This window comes from Gossypium hirsutum, chromosome D04, assembly GCF_007990345.1.
Source record: "Gossypium hirsutum isolate 1008001.06 chromosome D04, Gossypium_hirsutum_v2.1, whole genome shotgun sequence".
NCBI classification, from domain to species: domain Eukaryota; kingdom Viridiplantae; phylum Streptophyta; class Magnoliopsida; order Malvales; family Malvaceae; genus Gossypium; species Gossypium hirsutum.
Window position 1 is genome coordinate 37977021 of NC_053440.1, and position 25631 is coordinate 38002651.

Below are 25631 nucleotides of genomic sequence, written 5' to 3' on the forward strand. Positions count from 1 at the left end.
CCTATTTCTAGGATTGCATGCAACTCCAGTTAATTACGCTAGATCTACTTTGAAATAGGGTTTATTCCTCCTCTGATTTAAGCACATCAAACATGGATCAATCATCTAGAAATATCAAACCAAGAATTAAGCACATATAATTGAGAACAAGATCTAAGTATTTATTGCGTAAAATAAAAATCAAACGACAAAATCCATCATAGGGTTCATCTCCCTAGGTATTTAGAAAATTAGTTTATGCTTGAAAATAAAGACATTCAAGACACATTATACCACAAGAAACAAAGAAACTCATGATAACTCCCTAAGAAATCAATTGGGAATCTTCAATCTTGATGAAAATATGCTTCAGAATTGACTTCAATGGTGTTTTTCGAGTTGTTTTATTAAATATTCTAAGACGACTCACTCCTATCTTCTTATTTTTGTCATATATAAGTCTTAGAATGTCTGAAAAACCTAAAAATACGTTTTCCCGCAGTTTACAGTACCAAATTACGAAATTGACACGGCCTGCCACATGGCGTGTGGAAGGGTCAACCCTTGTGGCTCTTGCAGCTTGCTCCGATTTTTTTTATTTTTGCTCCCAAATACTCTATTAAACATCAAAACATGAATTTAAAGGATTATGAGTATAAAATTCACCATTAACATCGAATAATCACCTAAAATCGCATTAAGAATAGATTAAAACATGTTACTTTTAACACTTTTCAAAATACTATATAATAGTTATTAATTATTTTTATTTACTTAAAAATTAAATTTTTAGAAACAACTATAAAAAAAGTTACGAGATAAAGTTTAAAAACCCAAAACAAAAGTCGTTTTGTTAAAATAAAGTCCAAGAAACCTAAAATCCAAAATTAATATAAAAATAAAAATTTAAAATGAATTAAATTATCATAGGCGATTTGAAATTTTAAAAAATTTGATCCAATAGTACCATGTAATCCTTTAAAAGGTGTTATGAGTGAGTTAGTTCAGCTACACGGTTTTTTTCCACGTAATACTTTGAATATATATAATCAGCAAGGGCAAAATGTAATATGTGTTTATGTATCTATTAGTCAAAAAACATCTTCTATGGCTCAAGTAGTGACCACTTTCCAAGAAAGGGGAGCGATGGAGTACACCATTGTGGTAGCCGAAACGGTGGATTCCCCAGCTACATTACAATACCTCACTCCTCATACAGGAGCTGCTTTGGCTGAATATTTTATGTATCGTGAACGACACATCTTAATCATTTATGATGATCTTTCCAAGCAAGCACAAGCTTATCGCCAAATGTCTCTTCTATTACGAAGACCACCAGGCCGTGAAGTTCATCTAGGAGATGTTTTTTATTTGCATTCGCGCCTTTTAGAAGGAGCCGCTAAATCAAGTTCTCAATTACTTGAAGGAACTATGAATGCTTTACCAATAGTTGAGACCCAGTCGGGAGACATTTCGATGTATATTCCTACTAATGTGATTTCCACTACAGATGGACAAATATTCTTATCCACTGATCTATTCAATGCTGGAATCAGACCTGCTATTAATGCGGGGATTTTTGTCTCCAGAGTAGGATCAGCAACTCAAATTAAAGCTACGAAACAAGTCTCTAGTAAATCAAAATTAGAATTGGCCCAATTCGTCGAATTAGAAGCCTTTGCACAATTTGCTTCTAATCTCGATAAATCTACTCAAAATCAATTGGCACGAGGTCAATGATTACGTGAGTTGTTTAAACAATCTCAATCAGCTCCTCTTATGGTGGCAGAACAGATAAGTACTATTTATACCGGAACGAATGGTTATCTTAATTCATTAGAAATTGGACAAGTAAGGAAATTTCTCGTTGAGTTACATACTTCCTTAAAAACGAATAAACCTCAGTTCCAAAAAATCATATCTTCTACCAAGACATTCACTAAGGAAGCGGAAATGCTTTTGAAAGACACTATTCAGGACCAAATGGAACGTTTTCGACTTCAGGAACAATTATAAATAGAAAATTCTAACTTAATAAAATATAAAGAAATCGATTCTAAATTGCGTCCAATAGGATTTGAACCTATACCAAAGGTTTAGAAGACCTATGTCCTATCCATTAGACAATGGATGCTTTTCATTACGATTTTTTTACATTTTGACTTTTTTTCTCTTGTTCGGTTTTTTCTTTTCTTTTGGTTGGAAAAACTAAAGAACATGTGAAAAATTGCATTGTTAGGAATTGCATATTTATTAATTCAATTCAATGATGCATTAGCATCATTGAATTGAATTAATAAATATTCAAATAGATAGAATTCGAATATCGAACGGGTAGAGGGAATCAAACCTGCATTGTTAGCTTGGAAGGCTAGGGGTTATAGTCGATGTTGATTCATTATTTTTAGCGTCTCTAATTCAAAACTGAACATGAAATTTAGGTTTCATTCGGCTCCTTTATGGAAGATGGATAAAAATAAATAAATAAATAAATAAAATAGAATATAAATAAGATAAAGATAAGGTAGGAATGAAATGAAATAAGAATTCGGCCCATAACATTTATGTTAGTTTTTCTTTCTGAATGCATTCAAAACAATTCGCTTTCTAGATGATCCTTCTAGAAGAGTGGGATTAGAATAGAACAAATTTTCTAGTTACTTCGTTCTCTATTTCTATTTGAGAAAATCCTTAAGAAAAGCATTTTTTTTCCGCCGAGCTAAAACAATATGTAAATGTCTCTAGTAAACCAAAGTTATCATTTAATAGCTATTTTGCTTCAATCTATCCCATCAAAAAAAATTGAAGATTTAGTTACAGTTAGAAATACACTTTTCTATCTTTATCCATGGATCTTTTCCTCATACTTATTCAATTAGAAGTATTGATCCAATTTAAAAAAAATTTATGCACTGCAACAAAATAAGCTTTTAGCAACGTTTTACCCACAAACGCCGCTAAAGAACATGACCTTTAACGACGCTTTTATCACAAACGCCACTAAAGAGCATCACCTTTAGCGGCACTTTTTTTCACAAACGCCGCTAAAAAACATGATCTTTAGCGGCACTTTTATCACAAATTCCGCTAAAAGTACTGTTCTTTAACGGCACTTATTAAAAAATGCCACTAACTTTGGCAAATTTGTAACATTCAATTTTCATCCATATACAACCTTTCTTGTAGCATGAAATCCAACCAAAAACAGCAAACCTAAATGATACTTCAAATTCAACAAAAGATATATGATGTAAATTGATAACTGAAGAATAATTCAAAATATTCTTACAATAAGAAAACAAATGTGTAAGATGGCAGATTTTGCGATTGCTGAAGCATCTTCATCATATTCTAAAGCTGTAGCTGGAGTGCGTCGTACTTTCTGCTCTGCTCTGCTTCCCTCGCTGCTACCTCCATTTTAAGTTGAGTAATTTGCTCACTGTGCTCGCTTGCATCTGAGCCATCTGGTCTCTTAACCTCTGAACTTCAGCTTGACCCTGACTCCCTGAAGGCATGTATTGCTGCGAGCTGGAACTAAAATATTGGGTTGGGTTAACAAAAGATCCTTGAAATCGAACCCGACCATACCTTTCAAGACCCAAAAATTCAGTAATAATCCGGTTATCAATGTTGTCAACATTAACAGAACTATCACTCAAAGCAATCGTTTTATACTCCGCCTTTTTTCCTTCAGTTTCTCCTAATAAATCAATCAAAGAGTTAGAAACACAATATATAATAAAAACAAATGCAACATAACTTAACATTATTTTCATTACAAAAAACGAATTAAACCATTATAATTAAAACACTATAAATATTTAAAATAATTCAAATTTTATTAAGTAAACATACCATAATTTCTGCAACTTCAGAAGTCATAGGAGATCCATCTTTCTTCCTATGTGTAATGTCAAAAAGCTAAAGGCGTCCAACTTTTTGACCAAACGATAGTTTCCACAATATAGTAGTAAAAATATTATTTAATAGAAAGTAATAAATATTTGACACAATTAATAAATTCAAAATACCTCGGCCTCAGCTAAACAAGCAAAACTTTTCAACCTAGTTGTGTAAGTAAATTTCTGTTTTTGCCTGCTGCTTGTTCCAACTCGTTCATGATCCTACATTATGAAATTATTATTACGTATATAGTAAATACTATAAACCGAAATAAATATAAGAGTTTGGAAGTACATAATACCTCTCCTTTCTTTGAATTCCAAAATCTAACCGCATCTTCCCATTGGTACATCAGCATTCCCGACGGGACATTTCGCAATTTCTCTTTGAGGCTTATATTTTTCTTAAGATATTCTTTCTTTAAAGTACTTTTATGGTCTCTCCATTTTTTTTCCAATGCCTTCTTGACATAATTATCTGAGACCTCTAAAGTAAACCTTTCCTACAAAAAACACAAGTTTAGAAAGTAAATATAAATGAAACTTAAACCAAAGTATTATAAATTACATTCACATTTTGTTACCTTAATATTATCGAGAGCTTCATTTTTGTTACTATCAGGCATTTGATGCCATGACTCATACTTGATAGGCAACATATTGGCATTTCGTGCTATAATGCCCAAATATCCTGCTAAAAGTCGAGCTTCTGATCCAACAGGCTGACCAAGATTATTTCTAGATACTTTGACACGCTCGACAGGATTTAACTCGTATAAATCTTTAAGTAGAGTATGTCCTTGACCTCTGCGCGTCCCACCACTTTCAGCTGAAAAATGGTATATTATAATATAAGAATTTGAAAAAGAAATCAATAATAAAAGTCAACACGCATGTAAATTAAATTTAACAATACTTTGAATTTCTGCAGGTTCGTCAGGTGCATTCGGAACATTCGAAGATCCAATAGCAGTTTGTTGTTCACTATTTGTTTCTTTCGAATTCGGAGTATTTTGAACAATACTTAGATCTCGCAATGTTCTTCTAGGCATTTTATCTGCAATACACATAAAACAGTTGAAATTTTAGTAACTAATTACAACAATAATAGTACATATAAAATAGTTGAAATATTTAACAAGAACAAGATTTAAATTATGATATTACATATAATTAAAAAATCGTAAAATCTTACTACATCATAATTCGTAAATATCTTCATCAACATCCTGGCGAACCCATTGAAATTGTGTACTAGTACTAGGGATATTTTCATTTAAGTTTTGTTCTGGAAAAGGCAAAGTTTCTGATCTTTCGTCCATGTCATCTCTACTTCCATTGCCCATGTCAAACAAATCTCTAGAGGTGTTACGGATATTAAATGCATCCCGCAACATACTTTCCATGTCATCTTCTCTAACAGACTGATGGTAAGCAGTATAAGGATAAGCCGGATTAATCATTGAAGAGGTTCTACTAGGTGTGCACTCTCCATGGAAAATCCATTTTTTATACCCTTGAATAAACCCATCAAGAATTAGATGTTCGTAGACAACTTCACGAAAATCCCAATTGATGTTGCCACACTTCTTACACGGGCAAAGAATCATATTCTCTTGGCTTGCATTTTGAAATGCAAAATTTAGAAAAGTTTGTACTCCATTTCGATAGTCGTTTCATACCCTTGACAAATTCATCCAAGTCTTATCCATTTCGTAGTTCTTGAAGTCTAAAGTTGACAATAAATTACACAGGTAAGTTGTTTATTTATAAGTATAATTGAGTTATGTAAGTTATGATATGATATATATTTATGTATTATGTGAGTTATGTAAGTTATGATATGATATATATATATATAAGTTATTAAGTTATGTAAGTTATGTAAGTTATGTATGTTATGTGAGTTATGCAAGTTATGATATGATATATATAAGTTATTAAGTTAAGATCCAAAGTTTTTTTTAATTCTTTAAAGTTATGTAAATTATGTAAGTTATGTAAGTTATGATATATATTTTATAAGTTTTAAAAACATTTAAAAATATTAAATATTAAAATCAAACATTATTAATATCAAAAAAAGAATAGTAATTGTGAGAACTAAAAATATTTGAAAATAACTAAAAGTAAAAAATTAAACAAAAAAAAAGTAAAAAACTATAAGGTTTTTAATTAAATGTTTGTTATTATATTTTTAATTTAACGATGTTATTGTGTTATTTGCTTTTTGAGTAAATTATATCCAACATCACGTTAAAATAGGATTATTTCTATTTTCATCACTTGTAACTTTTTTTTTATTAATTTAGTCATTACAATGAAAAGAACTTTTCAAAATGATCGCTCAACCCTTAAACCTTGGGTTAGGTATTATTTTTCCACCTAATATCCACATTATTTCCAAGTAACTAAGGTATTTTAAGTAAAAAAAAATTGATTTATTAAGCATATTAAATAATAAATGTATACTATAAATATGTTTGCAAGTAGAGGAAAATTTGTTATCAGAATCTATTTGATAAGTGTATGCTGCAAGATCTATTTACTAAACAAATCCATGTCAGTGAATTGCTTTTAACAATCAACAATAAAATTTAAGAGTGAAATAAAATTTAAATAGATTTTTCTATCAATTTTTGGAGGTTAGGATTAGGATCAAATTCGAGGTAGGTTATATTTTATTAAGTCAGGCTGGGATCAAGTGAAGGTGATAGAGCTTTAGATCGAAGTTAGGCAAGCAAAAATCTGACCCATTTCATTGTCATCATTATCGAATTTTCACATGGAAAAAAGAGTCATATTTTTTAAAAAAGTGATATATTAATTTTGAAGATTAAAATCACAATACTCATATTTTAACATATCAATGGATTTAAATAAGTGCTCTACAATACAAATCCTGACATATTAAATTTTATATCAAAATTTTGTAAATTTAGCAAATAGTTTCAAAACAGATTTTCTATTGTTTTTAATTGATTGTTAAGATTTTATAAACTAAAGTATTTCAACAGAAACTTTCGTTGTAAGAAAACAATAAAAAGAAATTAAAACAAAAAAAGTATAAATAAAGAAGGGAAAGCCCAGATCAGTCGAACTGAAACCCAATTCCATTTCAAAGATCAAACTCAGCTTCAAAGGCATCTATTAATATGCCCTGATTAAGAGCAAAAGAGAAAAACACGAAAAGAGAAGGAAACATAAAACGTCAAAAGAACAAAAACCCATGTCTGCAGTCTGCCCAGATCAACAACAACCAAAGAAGAAAGACCCATTAACTGTACAGATGAAAACCAGGAAATGAAGAACAAACAAAACCCTATATCAATGCATGAAACGAGAATAGCCATATTTAAAAAACAGAAGCAAAAATAATCAATCCATTTTTTATAAAATGGTCAAATGTTGAATTTATATTTTTATAAATCCATTTTTTTCCCAAAGCAATTAATCATTACCGAAATAAGCAATGAAATGGAAAATGGCAAAAAGCATTGAGAGTTCAGTTCATAGCAATATAGCATGATAGCATTACCTAATAATTACAATGATTTAGTCAGCAACATGGTTTTGAGGCTTAATTACGTATACACAAAAATCAAATTAGAAGCAAAATTATGGAGATCAAGGAAGGGGATCAAATATAGATTGCAAACAAGTATAACAGAAAAAACTTACCGATTGGTTGTAGTAGAGGAGTACGACGGCAACGCACCAAAAGGGACAGTCGACGGCGATACAGCAGATGGTTAGGTCGAGGAGGGCGATGCAACAGATGGGTTGGGATTTTGATTTGGGGAAAATTTTTAGGGGGCAAATAAGGTATTTCGGGTATATGAGTTGGGATAAAATTGAGGAGAGTAAAACGACGTTGTTTCGTTTAAAACAAAATGACCTTTTGCACCGTTTTTCTCCTAGCGCCTCTAATGCTCAACCTTTTGCGGCATTTTTCACCTAGCGTCGCTAATGCCACTAAAAACGCCACTAAAAAAGACACCGTTTTTTTTTAAAGTAAAATGATTATTTGCAACGTCTTTTATCAAAAACTCCACTATTGCCTACCTTTTGCGGCATTTTTCTCATAAACGCTGCTAATTCCTTTGATACTAACAAATATTTATAGTTAGATTCAATCCAATTTTCTTCTTTGTTTCAAAATTTGAAAGGTTTAATTATTTTTAAATTCCTTTAAATTAAGCTTGTATTTTTCAAACAATAAACACTAAGCCCTAAGCCCCTAAAACCCTAAACCCTAAGCCCCTAACCCCTAAACTCTAAACTTTAAACCATAAAACCCTAAGCTCTAACCCATAAACCTACCCCTAAACCGTAAACACTAAACTCTTAACCCTAAATCATAAATCCTAAACCTTAAACCCTAAACTATAAACCTACACCCTAAACCCTAAATATATTACAAAGGACAAAAGTAATTAAAAAATAATCTTATTGCTTACCTAAATCCTAAAATAAATTGATTTTTTGTCATTTTATCAAAAACCCTAACCCTTTAACCTTAATAGCCTAACCCTTAAAACCATGAACAGTACTAAGACCCTAACTATAAAATAATAAACCCCAAACTACAAACTCTAAACCACAAAACCTAAACTCAAAACTCTAATCCCAAAATAATAAAAATATATCATAAACCCTAAAACCCTAAACCATAGACATTAAACCTTAAATAGTAAACCCAAAACCCTAAAATAAAATGATTTTTTCGACATTTTTGATAAAAATGCCGCTAATGCCACAAAATCTCAACAACAAACGGCATTGTTTTCTCAACTTTTTACGGTGTTTTGCTAAAAGCGCCGCTAATGCTCGACCTATAGCGGCGTTTTTCAACAAGGGCCGCTAATTCTCGATCTATTATGGTGTTTTTAAAAAAAGCATCGCTAATGCCACTAAAGCTAAAAAAACAAACGACGTCGTTTTGCTCAACTTTTTTGCGGTGTTTCCAAAAAAGCGCAACTAATGCTCAATCTATAGCGGCATTTTTCGACAAGCGCTGCTAATTTTCGATTTATTGCGGCGTTTTTTAAAAAGCGCCGCTAATACATTAAAGCTCAACAATAAACGGCGTCGTTTTGCTCAACTTTTTTGTGGCGTTTTCCAAAAAGAGCTGCTAATGCTCGATCTATAGTGCCGTTTTTCAAATGGCACCTCTAATGCTCGATCTACTGCAGTGTTTTTCAAAAAGCGCCGCTAATGCCACTAAAGCTCAACAACAAACGATGTGTTTTGCTAAACTTTTTTGCATCGTTTTCTGAAAAGTACCGCTAATGCTTTATCTATAGCGGTGTTTTTTGAAAAGCGCCGCTAATGCTTGATCTATAGCGGCGTTTTTTAAAAAGCGCCGCTAATGCTCGATCTATAGCAGCGTTTTTCAAAAGCGCCGCTAATGCTCGACCTTTTACGGCATTTTTTTCATAAACGACACTATAGCTCTAACCTTTTGCGGCATTTTCATAGTAGCACCACTAATGTACAACTTTGCGGTGTTTTTTGTTCAAACGTCGCTATAAACGCCGCTAAAAACCTGTTTTGCTGTAGTGATGTTTCATAATTTCATAATCCAATTTTTCAATTTTTAGTTAGAATATAATTAAAAAATTATATATAATTTAATTGGCCCATGGATCTAAATCACGAGAATGTATATTCTTCCTCAAATCTTTCGTTGAGAGGTAAATGATTAAATCCTTTTAAGAAATAAAGTTTTTGCTCGGAATATGAATCAAATCGAGAGACCCCTTAACTCTTAGGGGGATTAATAGAACGAATCACACTTTCACCACTAAACTATACCCGCTACAATGCGGTTATTGTATTTATTGTATATTTATTGTATATAAAGGGACCCTTTGTCAAACAGGGGAATTGGGCGTAATCAAGATAGGATTACAAGATAGGAGCCTAAAAAATCCTGAAAATTAGGGCCTTGCCACCTTTTGTCAGAAGACTTGTGTTATAAAAGTTTTGATAGATAGGATTCGACAAAAGGACTTAGTCATAACATAAATAACATAAAAATGGATTGTGCAAGAATCCATAGTTTTTTATTATTATTTATTCTAGTTATTCTAGTAAAATATAAAATAAATGGAAATAAAAAGAAATAGGAAGAAAGAAAAAGAATAGAAATAATATTTTGATTCTGTATCATAGGAACAAAAATAGGACTTCTTCTGCTTCTGATTGTTGATTTAATGCAATAACAAGATTTTTTTGGTACAACAAGCCAGATCATAGAATCATAGAAAAAATGAGTTATTTGAGTTGAAAATAAAAAAATGAGCCCGGCTGGGTACTGACTAGGCCGGTCCGTGGAAATTGGAAATTAAAAAGTCCCTTTTAAGCGAAATCAAATTGATATTCTTTCTTTTTTATTTATTTGAGATATTTCTTTAGAGCCCTTGTTTCATTTAAAAATATAAATGATATAGAATATAATATAAATCAAATGGAATTACTGATAAAAGTTCTATATCTCTATAGAAAAGTTGGATATATCTATATAATCAATCTATATCTATATAATAATAAAATTTAAAATCTATATATCTATGGATTAATAATAATCTATATAATTAATAATACTCTATATAGATAAATAATAATCTATATAACATAATCTATATAACAAAGTAAAAAAGGGCTTTTTTCAAGCCTTTCTTTTTGCGTGCTGTAACATAGTAATTATCTTTTCTCAATTAGGAGAGATGGCTGAGTGGTCTAAAGCATCTGATTGCTAATCCATTGTGCAAGTACTAAGGGTTCGAATCCCTCTCTTTTCGTTTTGGTTTTTGGTAGTGGAATGGATCAAATCCTAATACCATTTCTAAAAATGAAGCAAGGAACTCTCCCTTTTTTATTCTTCGTGTCCAGGATTACATCCCGGATCATTAGATAAGAATCCGAAAATGAAGAGAGAAACAAAGAATATTTTTACGGTGTAAACAAAGAGTTTAAGAGTAAGCATTACACAATCTCCAAGAGCATTCTTTTTGGAAAAAGAAGAGAATAGATTCCCCACTTTTATACCACATATCCTATTTTGTTTTGATTTTGACACCAAAAAATAAAGTGATTTCTAGAATTTCTAGAAATCGAAAATACTTTTTAGAAATTCACTTGTAATAAGAGTAAAGTAGTAGGATTTATTTTCATAATACAGTGAAATATGTCAAAATTTTTTCCAATATTATGTAATACAAAATAAATCCTCCACGGGAGGTTGATCGGTTAATTCAATAAGAAATGGGGTTTAGCGCTCGATTTCGTTGGTCCCACCCAACTCAAGTGCATGCAATTGGATTGTTTCCTTATTCAATGATGGAATTTTTAAGTTCAACTAACCTATTTTCAAAATAGGAAGTGGATAAACAAAAATTTCGGGAGAGTCTTTCTTTTGTCCATCATTATAGGCAACACCATCCATATTATCTATGGAATTCGAACCCGAACTCTATTTATTATTCCTTATTTCGATCTCTTTAGCCTTGTTTCAATTTCATTTCGTATTTTATTTTAGCATATCGATTTTTTTTACTTTATGTCCAACCTCTCCCCCCTTTTTCCATCTATATTCCTTTTTTTTTCATTCAGGGCCAAATTACGCCTGTTTTCACATCTAGGATTTACATATACAACATATATTATTGTCAAGGGTGAATTTCTTATTTCTTATTATTGAGCTTATAATATATAATATATAATATATAATATATAATATATATTAGATGTTAGAATATTAATTCTATTATATATTTATCAATTCTATTATATATATTCTAATATATATTAGTATTAGAATTTATTTATATATTTTATTAATTTATTTATATATTTTATTTATAATATATTAGAATATTATATTTATATTATATTTATATTACTTATCTATTTCTATTTCATTTATTTCATTTGCATTTAGAATTTTGATTCAAAAAAAAAGTAAGGAATTATAAACTTGAAAAACAAGGATCGGGTTATGCCATACATATGAAAGAATATAGAATAATGATGTATTTGGCGAATCAAATACCATGGTCTGATAAGGAACCTTTTGGATTCGTTGATAATTTTTTGAAAGATTTCTTTGAAAATGTTACATTAACTCCTCATTTATATCGAGTAGACCTTGTTGCGAGAATTCTTAATTCATGAGTTGTAGGGAGGGACTTATGTCACCACAAACAGAGACTAAAACAAGTGTTGGATTCAAAGCTGGTGTTAAAGAGTATAAATTGACTTATTATACTCTTGAATATGAAGTCAAAGATACTAATATCTTGGGAACCTTCCAAGTAACTCCTTAACCCGGAGTTTCGCTTGAGGAAATAGGGGCCGCAGTAGCTGCTGAATCTTCTTTTGGTACATGGACAACCGTGTGGACCGATGGACTTACCAGCCTTGATCGTTACAAAGGGCGATGCTACCACATTGAGCCCGTTCCTAGATAAGAAGATCAATATATATGTTATGTAGCTTACCCTTTAGACCTTTTTGAAGAAGGTTTTGTTACTAACCTGTTTACTTCCATTATGGGTAATGTATTTGGGTTCAAAGCCCTACGCGCTCTATGTCTAAAGGATCTAAAAAATCCCTACTGCTTATATTAAAACTTTCCAAGGCCTGCCTCATGGCATTTAGGTTGAAAGAGATAAATTGAACAACTATGGTCACCCCGTATTAAGATGTACTATTAAACCTAAATTGGGGTTATCCGCTAAGAACTACGGTGGAGCAGTTTATGAATGTCTACGTGGGGGGATTGATTTTACCAAAGATGATGAGAATGTAAACTCCCAACCATTTATGCGCTGGAGAGACCATTTCTTATTTTGTGCTGAAGTAATTTATAAATCACAGGCTGAAACAGGTGAAATCAAAGGGCATTACTTGAATGCTATTGCAGGTACATGTGAAGAAATGATCAAAAGGGCTGTGCGTGCTAGAGAATTGGGAGTTCCTATCATAATGCACGACTACTTAACAGGTGGGTTCACTTCAAATACTAGCTTGGCTCATTATTACCAAGATAATGATCTACTTCTTCACATCCATCACGCAATACACGTAGTTATTGATAGACAGAAGAATCATGGTATGCACTTTCGTGTACTAGCTAAAGCTTTACGTATGTCTGGTGGAGATCATATTCACGCTGGTACAATAGTAGGTAAACTTGAAGGAGAAAAGGACATAACTTTGGGCTTTGTTGATTTACTACGTGATGATTTTATTGAAAAAGATTTGAAGCCGTGGTATTTATTTCACTCAAGATTGGGTTTCTATGCCAGGTGTTCTGCCTGTAGCTTTGGGGGTTATTCACGTTTGGCATATGCTTGCTTTGACCAAGATCTTTGGAGATGATTTCGTACTACAATTAGGTGGAGGAACTTTAGGACACCCTTAGGGAAATGCACCGGGTACCATAGCTAATCGAGTAGCTTTAGAAGCATGTGTACAAGCTCGTAATGAAGGACGTGACCTTGCCTGCGAGGGTAATGAAATTATCTGCGAGGCTAGCAAATAGAGTCCTGAACTAGCTACTGCTTTTGAAGTATGGAAGGCGATCAAATTTGAATTCGACGCAGTGGATAAATTAGATAAACCAGCTTGATAAATCAAGTTTGAATTCGAAGCAATGGATACTTTGTAATCCAGTAATTACTGTCGGTTTGTTGAATTGCAATTAAACTCGGCCCAATCTTTTACTAAAAGAATTGAGACGATTCTATTGTCTATATTTTTTATATATATTTTTTTATCTAGATATACAAGATCTTAAATACAAAAATAAAAGACTAAACACAACTCAATTTTTCTCCTGGGTCCATAATTAATCCTATGTATGGATCCTTAGGATTGGTGTATTCTTTTCTATCCTATATACCTCGGTTTCGGATCATGGATCGAGCCAAGCATCACAACTTCTTCTACCCATCCTGTATGTTTTCCTTTTGGCTTTGTGTTGGAATAGAAACTTATTGTTTTGTATTAGTAGACGAGATTTTACGAAAAAAGTTCTTGATAGGAGAAAATTTTCTTTTTTCCATTTTTTTAGTGCGGATTTTACACAACATGGGGAAATCACTATTTCTAGTTGAAAATTGATATTGCTAATTCAAAAGAAGAAAGATCTCTATCATATATAATGAACTGCTACTCCAGGTTCTCACAAAAGAGAATCGTTTCTTTCAATATTCACTCATTGTTCGTTAATAACCCTAGTGATTGTATCTACTATGCGTATTCTGATAGGAAATAAAATATTCAATTGATTTTTCATTGAATGACTATTCATCTACTGTACTTTCATGGAAATAAAGGCAAGAAAGCTCTATGAAAAAATCATGGTTCAATTTGATCTTGTCTAAGGGAGAATTAGAATACAGATGTGGGCTAAGTGAATCAATGGATAGCCGCCTCGGTCCTGTTGAAAATACTACTGTAAATGAAGACCCGAATAGAAATGATATGGATAAAAACATTCATGATTGTAGTGACAACTCTAGTTATTACAGTAAGGTTGATCATTTAGTTTACGTTAAAGACATTCGGAGTTTCATTTTTTATGACACCTTTTTAATTTGGGATAGTAATCAGGACCGTTATTCCATATACTCTTATAGTGAAAATTAAATTTTTTAGCTTAACAATTATCATTCTTTTTTGAGTGAACTAGAAAGTTATTGTAACACCCCAAACCTGGTCTAAACGTTATGACCGAATCTGGTGATGCCACATTGCAACACCCCTTACCCGTATTCGACGCTGGAATAGGGTAGGAGGAATTACTAGAATACATACATTTGCATACGTATTAAACCGAGTTACAAAATTTCATCTGAATTAAAACTTTTAAATTATTAACATGCTTTTATAATTCTTTACAACATATCTTCGAAATATTATATTCATAACAAATAGGGCCTACGAGACCCCCGATATTTACTCATGTAATTCAAAGCTTCATTTCCATTTCATTCAATTCACAATTTCTCATGTTCACAATTCAAATCAATTTCTCAATCCAATATATATATTTCAATCATCTAAGAATATAATTCAAGTTACACGAACTTACTAGGCTAAATTGCAGAAATACCAAAATTCAGGGACATTTTGGTAATTTTCTATTTTCCTCAAATTTCTACCCAATCTTGATATAAATTAATATTTCATTCAATTTTTTAATTTAAATAATAAAAAAATTCATTTCATACAATTTGGTCACTTTTTGACATTTTTACAAATTTACCCTTAAAATATTGCTTTTATTCAATTTAGTCCCTAAACCTAAAACATGCAAATTAGCCATTTTTAATGAAAACTCATGCTAGTTGAATAATCATGTATTTTCCTCCTCCTCCTCTCCATTCCACATCCTTAATGTATATAACATGCTTATATGTAACATTATCTATAATCTCACTATTTACTTGGTCATTCAAAGCTGTCCACTTGAGTCATTATCATAAAATTATTTATATCTTGAGCTATGTAACTCTGAATTGATATCCGTTAATTTTCTCTGAAACTAGACTCACATATATTCTTACCATAAAATTTTCATAATTTTTGGTCTATCCAATAAGTATAGTTTATTCTTTAAATTCATCCCTATTTTGCTGTCTGACAGTTCCAACCCTTCTTCACTAAAAATTAATTATCTCCTCGTACAGAATTCAGATGATGTTATTGTTTGTTTCTATTGAAAATAGAATCATTATATATTTTAAATATATAAATTTAATCCCATAATTATTTTTCTCCAATTTTTTATAATTTTCAAAAGTCAAAATAGGGGAACCTGAATTCATTCTGACCTTGTCTCACATAATTTATTATATCTCATGATTTAAAATTGCATTACTTACACTGTGTCTTCTATGAGAAACTAGACTTAATAATATTTAATTCCATATTTTTTTCATCCTATAATTCGATTTCCATAATTTATGGTGATTTTTCGAAGTTAGCCTTCTGCTGCTGTCCAAAACTGTTTTAGTGTAAAATGTTGATTACTAAGTTTATAACTTCCTTATTCATTTTCTCTATAATATTTTCCATCACTTTCTCTTATTTCCTTTCACTAATATATCAAGAACAAAAGACTTTATTTAAGAAAACTCTAGTATAACATCATTTCCATGCTTTTTCAATAATAACAAACTTAAAAATATATTGAAATCTTGATGTTTCTTGCCTTGTCCTATTGATTTCAATCCTTAACTTGATTTTCTCTCTCCTCCAGCTTCTATTTCTTGAATCTAACTTGATATTCTAGCTCCCCATTGTCTCCTTGTTATCTTTCTCTCTCGATGGATATGAAAATTCTTTTGATTTCTAAGTAAAAATGGTGAATTTTTTATGAAAGGACCAAATTGTAAAGAAAAGAAAGTTTCTTTCTTTCTTTTCTCTTCATACGTTGGATGCTTGGGAAGAAGATGAAGATTCTTCATCTTTCCTTTCATATATATACTAAATAGAATAAAAATAAAATAATAAAATATCATTTAAAAATCAAATTAAAATATTAATAAACTAATATTTATTTAATTAATTAATCTAAAATATCACCAACATCATCATTGCCTTCTAGATTTCTTTCTCTTCTAATTGACCATTTTTCCCTTTATAACCTTTAAACATTTCATCCTTTAGTCATCACTTAATTTGGTAAAATTATGATTTAGTCCCTCAAAATTCTTCACCTTTTCAATTTGGTCCTAATTCATCCATTTTCCTTAGTTTCTAGATTATTCCACCCTTAAAATATTTACACTATTGGTCCTTCAACTTTTTTGTATTTACACTTTAACCCCTCAAATTTTGAGTATTTATGCTTGGGCAACAAAACTTTTCTCACTTTTGAGATTTAATCCTTTCTTGAATTAATATGTCATAATATAATTCCCAATGTTGCCATAACTCAAATTTTCCCTTTTTGTCACTTTATTTCCTTATTTTACTATCAAGGATACCTACTTTCTTACTGTAGTAATTTTCGGGATATTACAGTAGTAATTTTCGAGATATTACAGTTATTTTTATAGTTATCATAATTCTAGTTATATGAATAATGGATCGAAAAATGATGAGCCCCACTATCATTTTAACTTGTATGATAATGATACTAACTATGGTTGGAATAATCACATTAATAGTTGTATTGACTCTTATCTTCATTCTCAAATCTGTATTAATAGTTCCATTTTAAGTGGTAGTGGCAATTACAATGATAATTATATTTATAATTACATTTGCGGCGAAGGTGGAAATAGTAGTGAATGCAATAATTTCGATATAATAACTCCTGAAAATGGTAATGATTTAACTCTAAAAGAAAGTTCTAATGATCTCGATCTATACAAGGATTTGTGGGTTCAATGCAAATGCGAAAATTGTTATGGAGTAAATTATAAGAAATCGCTTAATTCAAAAATGAATATTTGTGAACAATGTGGATATCATTTGAAAATGAGAAGTTCAAATAGAATCGAACTTTCGATTGATCCAGGCACTTGGGTCCTATGGATGAATACATGATCTCTCTAGATCCCATTGAATTTCAGTCTGAAGAAGAGCTTTATAAAGATCGTATTGATTTTTATCAAAGAAAGACAGGATTAACTGAGGCTATTCAAACAAGCACGAGTTAACTAAACAGTATTCCTATAGCAATCGGGGTTATAGATTTTCAGTTTATGGGGGAGTATGGGATCCGTAGCAGGCGAGAAAATCACCCGTTTGATCAAATATGCTACCAATAATTTTTCACCTCTTATTCTAGTGTGTGCTTCCGGAGGAGCACGCATGTAAGAAGAAAGTTTGAACTTGATGCAAATGGCTAAAATATCTTCCGCTTTATATGATTATCAATCAAATAAAAAGTTATTTTATGTATCAATTCTTACATCTCCTACTACTGGTGGAGTGACCACGAGTTTTGGTATGTTGGGGGATATCATTATTGCTGAACCCAATGCCTATATTGCATTTGCGAGTAAAAGAGTAATTGAGCAAACATTGAATAAAACAATACCAGAAGGTTCACAAGCGGCTGAATATTTATGCCATAAGGGTTTATTTGATCCAATCGTACCACGTAATCCTTTAAAAAGTGTTCTGAGTGAGTTAGTTCAGCTCTACGATTTTTTTCCTTTGAATCAAAATTCCATTAACAATGTTAAGGATTTAAGGTTTTAAGGAAACTTATAAAGTTCTTTTGATAAACCTCGATTCATGAACCCACCTTGATAGAAGTAATTTTTTTCTTGTAAAAAGTCCATTTTGATAGTAAAGGTGAGTAGATGGCATTCTACCCAATAAGGCAAATATTTCAAATCGTACTTGGACATAATGGAATATATTGTCTATAAATAGAAGTATGTCTTGTTTATTAATCTCAGAAATATTTTGCTAAAAAACAATTATAAACTAAAAAATTCTAATTTACTTAAATTAGAATTTTCTATTTCAATTAAAATAAAATTTTAATAACAATAAAAAAATTAATTAATTATCTAAAATTAATTAGATATTTTATAAATTAAAATATTAAAATGTATCAAATATATAATATACAATATATAAATATTTTCTATGAAATATAGAGAAATTAATTCTAAATCTATACCAAAGGCCTAGAAGACCCAAAGCCGAAAACTAGACTCATAAGTCGTAACTTAATAATAAGAAGATGAAATTTAATATTTTTTAATCAAAAGTCTAAAGAACTCACGTGTTTGGTTTATATCACAGTCAGCCAAATCCCACAACTGGACTTTTACACCTGCAACTCAATGTTGTTTCTTTGTAAAAGGGGGCGACGAAACTAAGGAGTGGGAATGGAAAACGAGTAGTAAAAAGATATGGGTAAATTTCTTCACCCAAATTTAAATCACTTTATTTTATTTATTTAAGCATTAAATATTTAATAATGGTTAATTTTACACCTCATATTATCTTTTTATTTTTTTAAGTTGCTTTCATTTTAGTCACCTAAAAATATTTTTAAGTACTGATTATGATAAAAAAAATCAATGATTAAAATAAAAAAGCGGTAGAAATTAAAATAATACACAACTTGTCAAATTATACTTGTTTATCCATTATCGAAAATTTTAAATTTCAAAACATCAAGACAAATTAAATAAATGGTTGAAATTTTTTTATCCCTTAATAATATCAACCAATTTGTTAGAATAATATTGAGATTAATTAATTTAATCCCCTTCTAAATTTTAAAATTTTATTTAATGTTTTTGAATTATCTTTTAACGAAATCAACTTAAATAACTCATATTCAATAATTGTCTATAAAACTTAAATTTCGTTTGATTCTATCATCTCGAATCATCCATGCTAAGTTAAAAATAAAGTAAAAATCTTTGCAAAATTAAATATTTGTTTATTCTTTGTTATGGTAAAGAAGTGATGAAAAAATTATGAATTCTATTAGACATAAGATAAAATTAATTAATTGTAAGAATTTTTTTTTGCTTTTAACTTAATATGATCGTATAATTAAAAGAAATTTGAGTTAATTTTAATTTGGAAGAGCATAAAGCAAATTTTAAAATTTTAGAAAGAGATTAAGTTGATAGATATGTAGTAGGTTTAATTGATATTATAAGACTTTAATATATTTATAAGAAATAATATTTATTAAAGGAGGAAAAAACTTGATGAATAGTATATCATAGGTAAACAATATGAAAACGCCACGAAGAAGAACAAGCAATGCAAAGACTTCAAAAAACAATAACTACCCAAGACAGAACGAAATGCAGCTCAATAATAGCACAGTAGCACACTTAAGAAAGCCCAAGCACTCATTCGCTCATGTATGACTAGAAAAAACAAAAGTTGCCACTAACAACAGAATCAAATAGCCCACAACCATAGTCTTGAGCAACTTGGAACATAGAATTACGATCAATTCCTCCTTTTGCCAAAGCATCTGCAAGGCAATTGGCATCTTAAAAGACATTACCAAAGACTTATGTCAGAACAAATAAAATCAATCACCTTGAAAAGATCCAAAAGATGCCAAGGTCAGTCGAATAAATAAACTGGTACACAGGCCACTGCAACACATGAGTTTGACTCCACAATCAAATTCCTAGTATTCTTCCAGCAGGACTTAGCAATGACTCCAAGTTTCGCTTCATTTGAATCCACAGTACCTAATGATGCATTTAGCAAACAATTGCAACCTCACAATAATAACTCAAAGGATTATCCCACCACCGGGCTTTCGAAACATCCACCTTAACACCAAACGCTTTCACGAGGAAAAGAACATCATCCATTAGCATTCTTTTACCATAAAGACCAAACCAAAAAGGCCCAACAAATAACCCACCATTGAAAAAGAATTCACATGATAGCATTGAGTTAAAAGATCCACCACACCCAATTTCCACCAACAAAACAACATAAGACACAACTCCTTAACCATTGGGCTGTTTAGGAGAACATGGTTCAAATCTTCTCAAAACCTTTTACACCAATGACACAAATATTACTCCTCACTTAATTTTTCTATCCCTTAAAAAGCATAAATTAGGAGTACGAGATAAGTAAACTACCCATAAGAAACACTGAATTTTAGGGACTTTAGGGATATTCCAAACATACCCATAATTGACCTTCGTATCATCAACATCAGCAGAACTTAGAAAATCTGAAAGTTTATGAACAGAGAAAACATCTTTGAAAATAAAAACAGCAAGCAGAACTTGAACACCCAGCAAATGTAACTGAACAACCATGTATTTTCATTCAAATTTTGAAATATAAGGAGTTACAAAAATCAGCTTGACAGTTACCTAATTGTTTAACTGCCCCAACTAATACAAGACTAGATTATAGCTAAAATGATACACAAAAGTAGTTGATCAATCAGCCATTACATCAAAGACTAATCCTACTAACTTTCTTACACAAATTTGTAACTAAGCAAGATTACATTAAAACAAAATCAACTAAGCATCTGTTGCATTCGGTCAAGCTTCAATGTTGCACTTCCAGTTGCTTTGCTGCTGCTAAGCTTGACAGTAGCTGGTTGCTGGTTCCATGTTGCATTGCAGTCCAGCTTTCAACACTCCTCCTTGGATTGTACGCAACACATACCAATTGCACTTCTCAAGGCTTCAAATCGACTAGCTCCCAAGGGCTTAGTCAACATGTCAGCCAATTGTGCCCCTGAGCTGCAATGAACTAGGCTGACTTCCTTTGTTTGCTCAGCCTCTCGAACAAAATAAAGTTTAATCTTAAAGTGCTTAGTCTTACCGTGGAACACAGGGTTTTTAGCTATAGCAAGTGCTGATTGATTGTCCACCCAAATCTCAGTTGCTTCAGTTTGGTTTTCATTAAGGTCTTGAAGGAGTTTCCTGAGCCACATGGCCTGATTGACAGCTGTTGCAGCTGCAATGTACTCTGCTTCAGCTGTAGACTGAGCAACAGTCTGTTGCTTCTTTGAACTCCAACAAAACACACTCGATCCAAGTGTGAAGAAGTAGCCAGAGGTACTCTTCATGTCATCGAGAGAACCTGCCTAGTCACTATCTGAGTATCCTTCAAGTCTCAACTCTTTTCCACTTTCAAACATCACACCAAGCTTTGCAGTCCCTTTAATGTATCTAAGGACCCTTTTTGATGCTTTCAAGTGAGCTTCATTACAGCAGTGCATGAATCTCGATAGCAAGCTGACACCAAACATAATATCTGGCCTAATTGATGTTAGATATAACAGGCAACCTACTAGGCTTCGATAGTATCTTTCATCAACCCTTTCCTGATCTCCATTACTAGTCAGTTTTTCACCTTGAGCCACTGGTGTACTGACTGATTTACAGTTTTGTATGCAGAAGTTATCTAGTATCTTCGAAGCAAATGTGTGTTGGCTGATGAAGATGCCTCGATCAGAATGATACACTTCCATACCAAGGAAGTAAGTCATGATTCCCAAGTCAGTCATCTCAAATACTTGCTGCATTTGGACTTTGAATTCATCAATAAGCTCATTTTTGCTCCCTGTCACTAGTAGATCATCTACATACAGAGAAACAATCAGCAAAGTCTCACATTCTGACTTCTTTACATAAAGTGTAGGTTCAGTAGCACTTTTCTCAAACCCGAGCTTTGACAGGTAGGTGTCAACCCTGTCATACCAGGCCCTTGGTGCCTGCTTCAGGCCATAAAGTGCCTTTCTCAGCCTGTACACTTTGTCTTCATGTCCAGCAACCTTAAATCCATCTGGTTGCTCGATGAAGATCTCCTCTTTGAGAAAACCATTCAAAAATACTGATTTCACATCCAATTGGTGAACCTTCCACTGTTTCTGAGCAGCTAAAGCAAATAGAAGCTTGATTGTGTCCAATCTTCCCACTAGAGCAAATGTCTCCATGAAGTCAACTTCATATTGCTGACTGTAGCCTTTCACCACAAGCCTAGCCTTGTACTTGTTCAATGAGCGATCAGCATTGTATTTGGCTCTAAACACCCATTTAACACCTATGACCTTTTTGTGGTCTGGTCTGTTCACTAATTCCCATGTCTGGTTTTTGTTGATCATATCCAATTCAGCTTTCATTGCCTTCTTCTAGTTCCTATCCTTGATAGCCTCCTCATAGTTAGTAGGCTCAACTACAGCAACATTGCACCTTAGGTAAACATCAGCTAAGGTTCTAGTGTCTCTCACAGGTGTATCATCAACAGCATCAGCATTTGGTCCTTCTTCTGTAGGTTCAGTAACCAAATCCAACTGATTCTCTTCAAACAAGCCTGTTTCAGCACCATTCTAGCTCCATTCCCTATCTTCATCAAACTTCACATCTCTGCTGACTAAAACCTTCTTTGTTGATGGATCATACACCCTATAACCCTTCTTGTTACTGCTATAACCAAAAAAAATTCCTGGAACAGCTCTGCTCTCGAGCTTGGTTCTCTTTTCCACTGGAACATGAGCATAGCACACACAACCAAATACTTTTAAGTGTGCTACAACTGGTTTGACTCCATGCCAAACCTCAAAATTCCTGACCAAGTGAGTCTTGAACAATGCAACAGCCATCCTTAAAGACTAAAGTATAGCCCTTCTCTACTAATTGGCCCACACTAAGCAAATTCTGGTCTATGTCAGGTACAAAGAGCACATAAGTGATTAGTTTGTTACCTGAACCAGTGCTTACTAGCACATTGCCTTTGCCTTTGGCCTCAATCAGCTTTCCATCTTCAATTCTAATCTTTGATGTGAAGGTCCTGTCAAGGTCCTTGAACAGCTTTGTATCAGATGCCATGTGGTGTGAGCAATCACTGTCTACTAGCCAATCACTGTTGGCTTTTGTTGTGCCAACAAAATAGGATGCTGTAAACACATGCTCCTCCTGAGCTTGCAGATCCTCAGCAGGTCGAGCTTGTTGCTGAGCAGCCTCATTTGCCTTGCCTTTGTACACCTTCTCCACATGACCAAACTGTTTGCATTTCCTGCATTGGATGTCTGGCCCATACCAGCAATACTTCTCTGAATGTGTTGTTTTCCTGCAGTGAGCACATGGTGGAAACATCATTTTTCCTTCATCTCTTCTTGGTTTGTCTCTCCTATTGTGCCAAGACTTTTTGCCTTTCACAGTCAAACTCGAGCCTTCACTGGCTTTTTCCTGGAAAGCACCTTCAGGCTATTCTTCCTGCCTATTTGCTCTCCTTTGCTCAAGTGCATACAGGGAATTTATCAGCTCAGACAGTGAGATGGCTGATAAGTCCCTCGAGTCCTCAAGTGAAGAGATCTTTGACTCGAATTTCTCAAGGAGAGTTGTAATGACTTTTTCAACAACTCTGCTCTCACTGAAGTCCACTCCAAGGAGCCTTATGCTGTTGACAATGGCCATTATCCTGTCTGAGTACTGCTTGATGGTCTCAGATTCTCTCATCTTCAAATTTTTAAAGTCTCTCCTGAGATTGATCACTTCTGTTGCCTCGTTTTGTCAGTCTCCATGAACTCCTCCTTCAGTTTCTCCCATGCCTGTTTAGGTGAGTCACAGGCCATGATGCAAGTGAAGATCACATCAGACACACCATTCTGCAAACAGGCCATAGCCTTGTGCTTCTTGGCTCGCTCCTCAGCATGCTGCCTCATTTGAGCAATGGTAGGATTGGCTCTCAATGGAGGTGGTTCAGCATCGTTTTCAATCACACTCCATAAATCATTTACCTGGAGGTATGTCTTCATTTTAACTATCCAAATGTGATAGTTTTCTCTAGTGAACACAGGTGGTAGAGGTGGAGTGAAACTCATTTTGCTAGACTGAATTCAAGCCTTCGATTTTCCCTTTTTTAAGCTTTGCTGTTGACAAAATACAACCAATAACAGAGGCCTCTCAAAGACTTGGGCTCATGATACCATTTTTTGGAACATTGGCAGCAACAATAATAGATTTGCAAGGCAAAACCAATGAAAAATCGAAGCAAAAGAAAATGAAAATGAAAACAGCAAGTAGAACTTGAACACCCAGCAAATGTAACTGAGCAACCATGTATTTTCATTCAAATTTTAAAATATAAGGAGTTACAAAAATCAGCTTGACAGTTACCTAATTGTTTAACTGCCCCAACTAATACAAGACTAGATTATAGCTAAAATGATACACAAAAGTAGCTGACCAATCAGCCATTACATCAGAGACTAATCCTACTAACTTTCTTACACAAATTTGTAACTAAGCAAGATTACATTAAAACAAAATCAACTAAGCAACTGTTGCATTCGGTCAAGCTTCAATGCTGCACTTCCAGTTGCTTTGCTGCTGCTAAGCTTGATAGTAGCTGGCTGCTGGTTCCATGTTGCATTGCAGTCCAGCTTTTAACATATCCGTTGTAACTTATCAATGGAACACATGAATGGGTGAAGTTTGGAATTGAGCCTGTTCTCCCACCTATTTGACAAAAAGATGCTCGGAAGGCCAAAGTAAAATAGGAGGAAGCCAAAAGATGAACTAAAGGAAAAAAAAGGCCTAGACAACTTAGTAGGGTTGGGTTGATAATGACATACAGTGTTTGTGGAGTTGGGGTTATAACAAACAAAGATGTCTGCAGGAGGTAACTGTCATTTAAGGTTCATAATATTGATTTTTTGTGTTATTTAATAAATATAGAAATTGGTTGATTAAATATGCTATTCTTTTGTTTCGTGTAGACCCATAACCACAAAATGTAAAGCCTCAAGAAGCAAATAATTCAGTAAATATTAAACTTATAAATATGATTTTATTTTATGCTTGATATATATCATATTGGTTAATTAACTTTTTTTATTTGTTGCAGGCTCATCAGTTGCAAAATGCAGAGCCTGAAGCCGTAAATACTTTAGTAAATATTAAACTTATAATTTTTATTTTATTTGATATTTGGTTGATTAAATTATTTTTCTTTTGTTTGCTGCAGAGGACCAATCAACTAGAAATTGTCGATGCTGAAGTTGCAATACCGTTAGTAATGATAATTTTGTAAATCTAATTTTATGTGTCATTAAATAAATATGAAATTGGTTGCTTAAACTATTATTTTTTGTATTATTTGTATGTTGTTGTAATTGTTATTTGTTATGATATTATATAATTCTTGTGTCAATTTGGTTATTAAGTTTTTTCATTTGTTTGCTACAGAGGAATAACAACTCACAAACTGCTAGGGCACCTGAATCCAGTAGGACATCTACTATAGGCT

The 25631-nt window shown here is 32.4% G+C and overlaps 1 protein-coding gene and 2 pseudogenes across 1 annotated transcript; 2 read left to right on the forward strand and 1 right to left on the reverse strand.

The window, feature by feature from the left end:
* The first annotated feature begins 969 nt into the window (after positions 1 to 969).
* LOC121216116 (ATP synthase subunit alpha, chloroplastic-like) lies at positions 970 to 1995 on the forward strand (annotated as a pseudogene).
* A 9991-nt stretch (positions 1996 to 11986) lies between these two features.
* LOC121216176 (ribulose bisphosphate carboxylase large chain-like) lies at positions 11987 to 13431 on the forward strand (annotated as a pseudogene).
* Positions 13432 to 22512: 9081 nt separating this feature from the next.
* On the reverse strand, positions 22513 to 23479 carry LOC107941327 (uncharacterized). The gene is made up of 3 exons (XM_016874888.1): positions 22954 to 23479; positions 22762 to 22865; positions 22513 to 22710 (listed from the first exon to the last, which is right to left on the reverse strand). The coding sequence occupies exons 1-3, from the start codon at positions 23477 to 23479 to the stop codon at positions 22513 to 22515; spliced, it is 828 nt and encodes a 275-aa protein (XP_016730377.1).
* Between the last annotated feature and the right edge of the window lie 2152 nt (positions 23480 to 25631).

Excerpts from the sequence above, each read along its gene's own strand:
- LOC107941327 (XM_016874888.1), bottom strand. The coding sequence starts at position 23,479 with ATGATGTTTCCACCATGTGCTCACTGCAGGAAAACAACACATTCAGAG. Across the intron at positions 22,866-22,953 it reads CATTGTTCAAGACTCACTTG|TGGAAAAGAGAACCAAGCTC; the intron begins GTCAGGAATTTT and ends CTCATGTTCCAG. Across the intron at positions 22,711-22,761 it reads ATGATCCATCAACAAAGAAG|AATGGTGCTGAAACAGGCTT; the intron begins GTTTTAGTCAGC and ends GAATGGAGCTAG.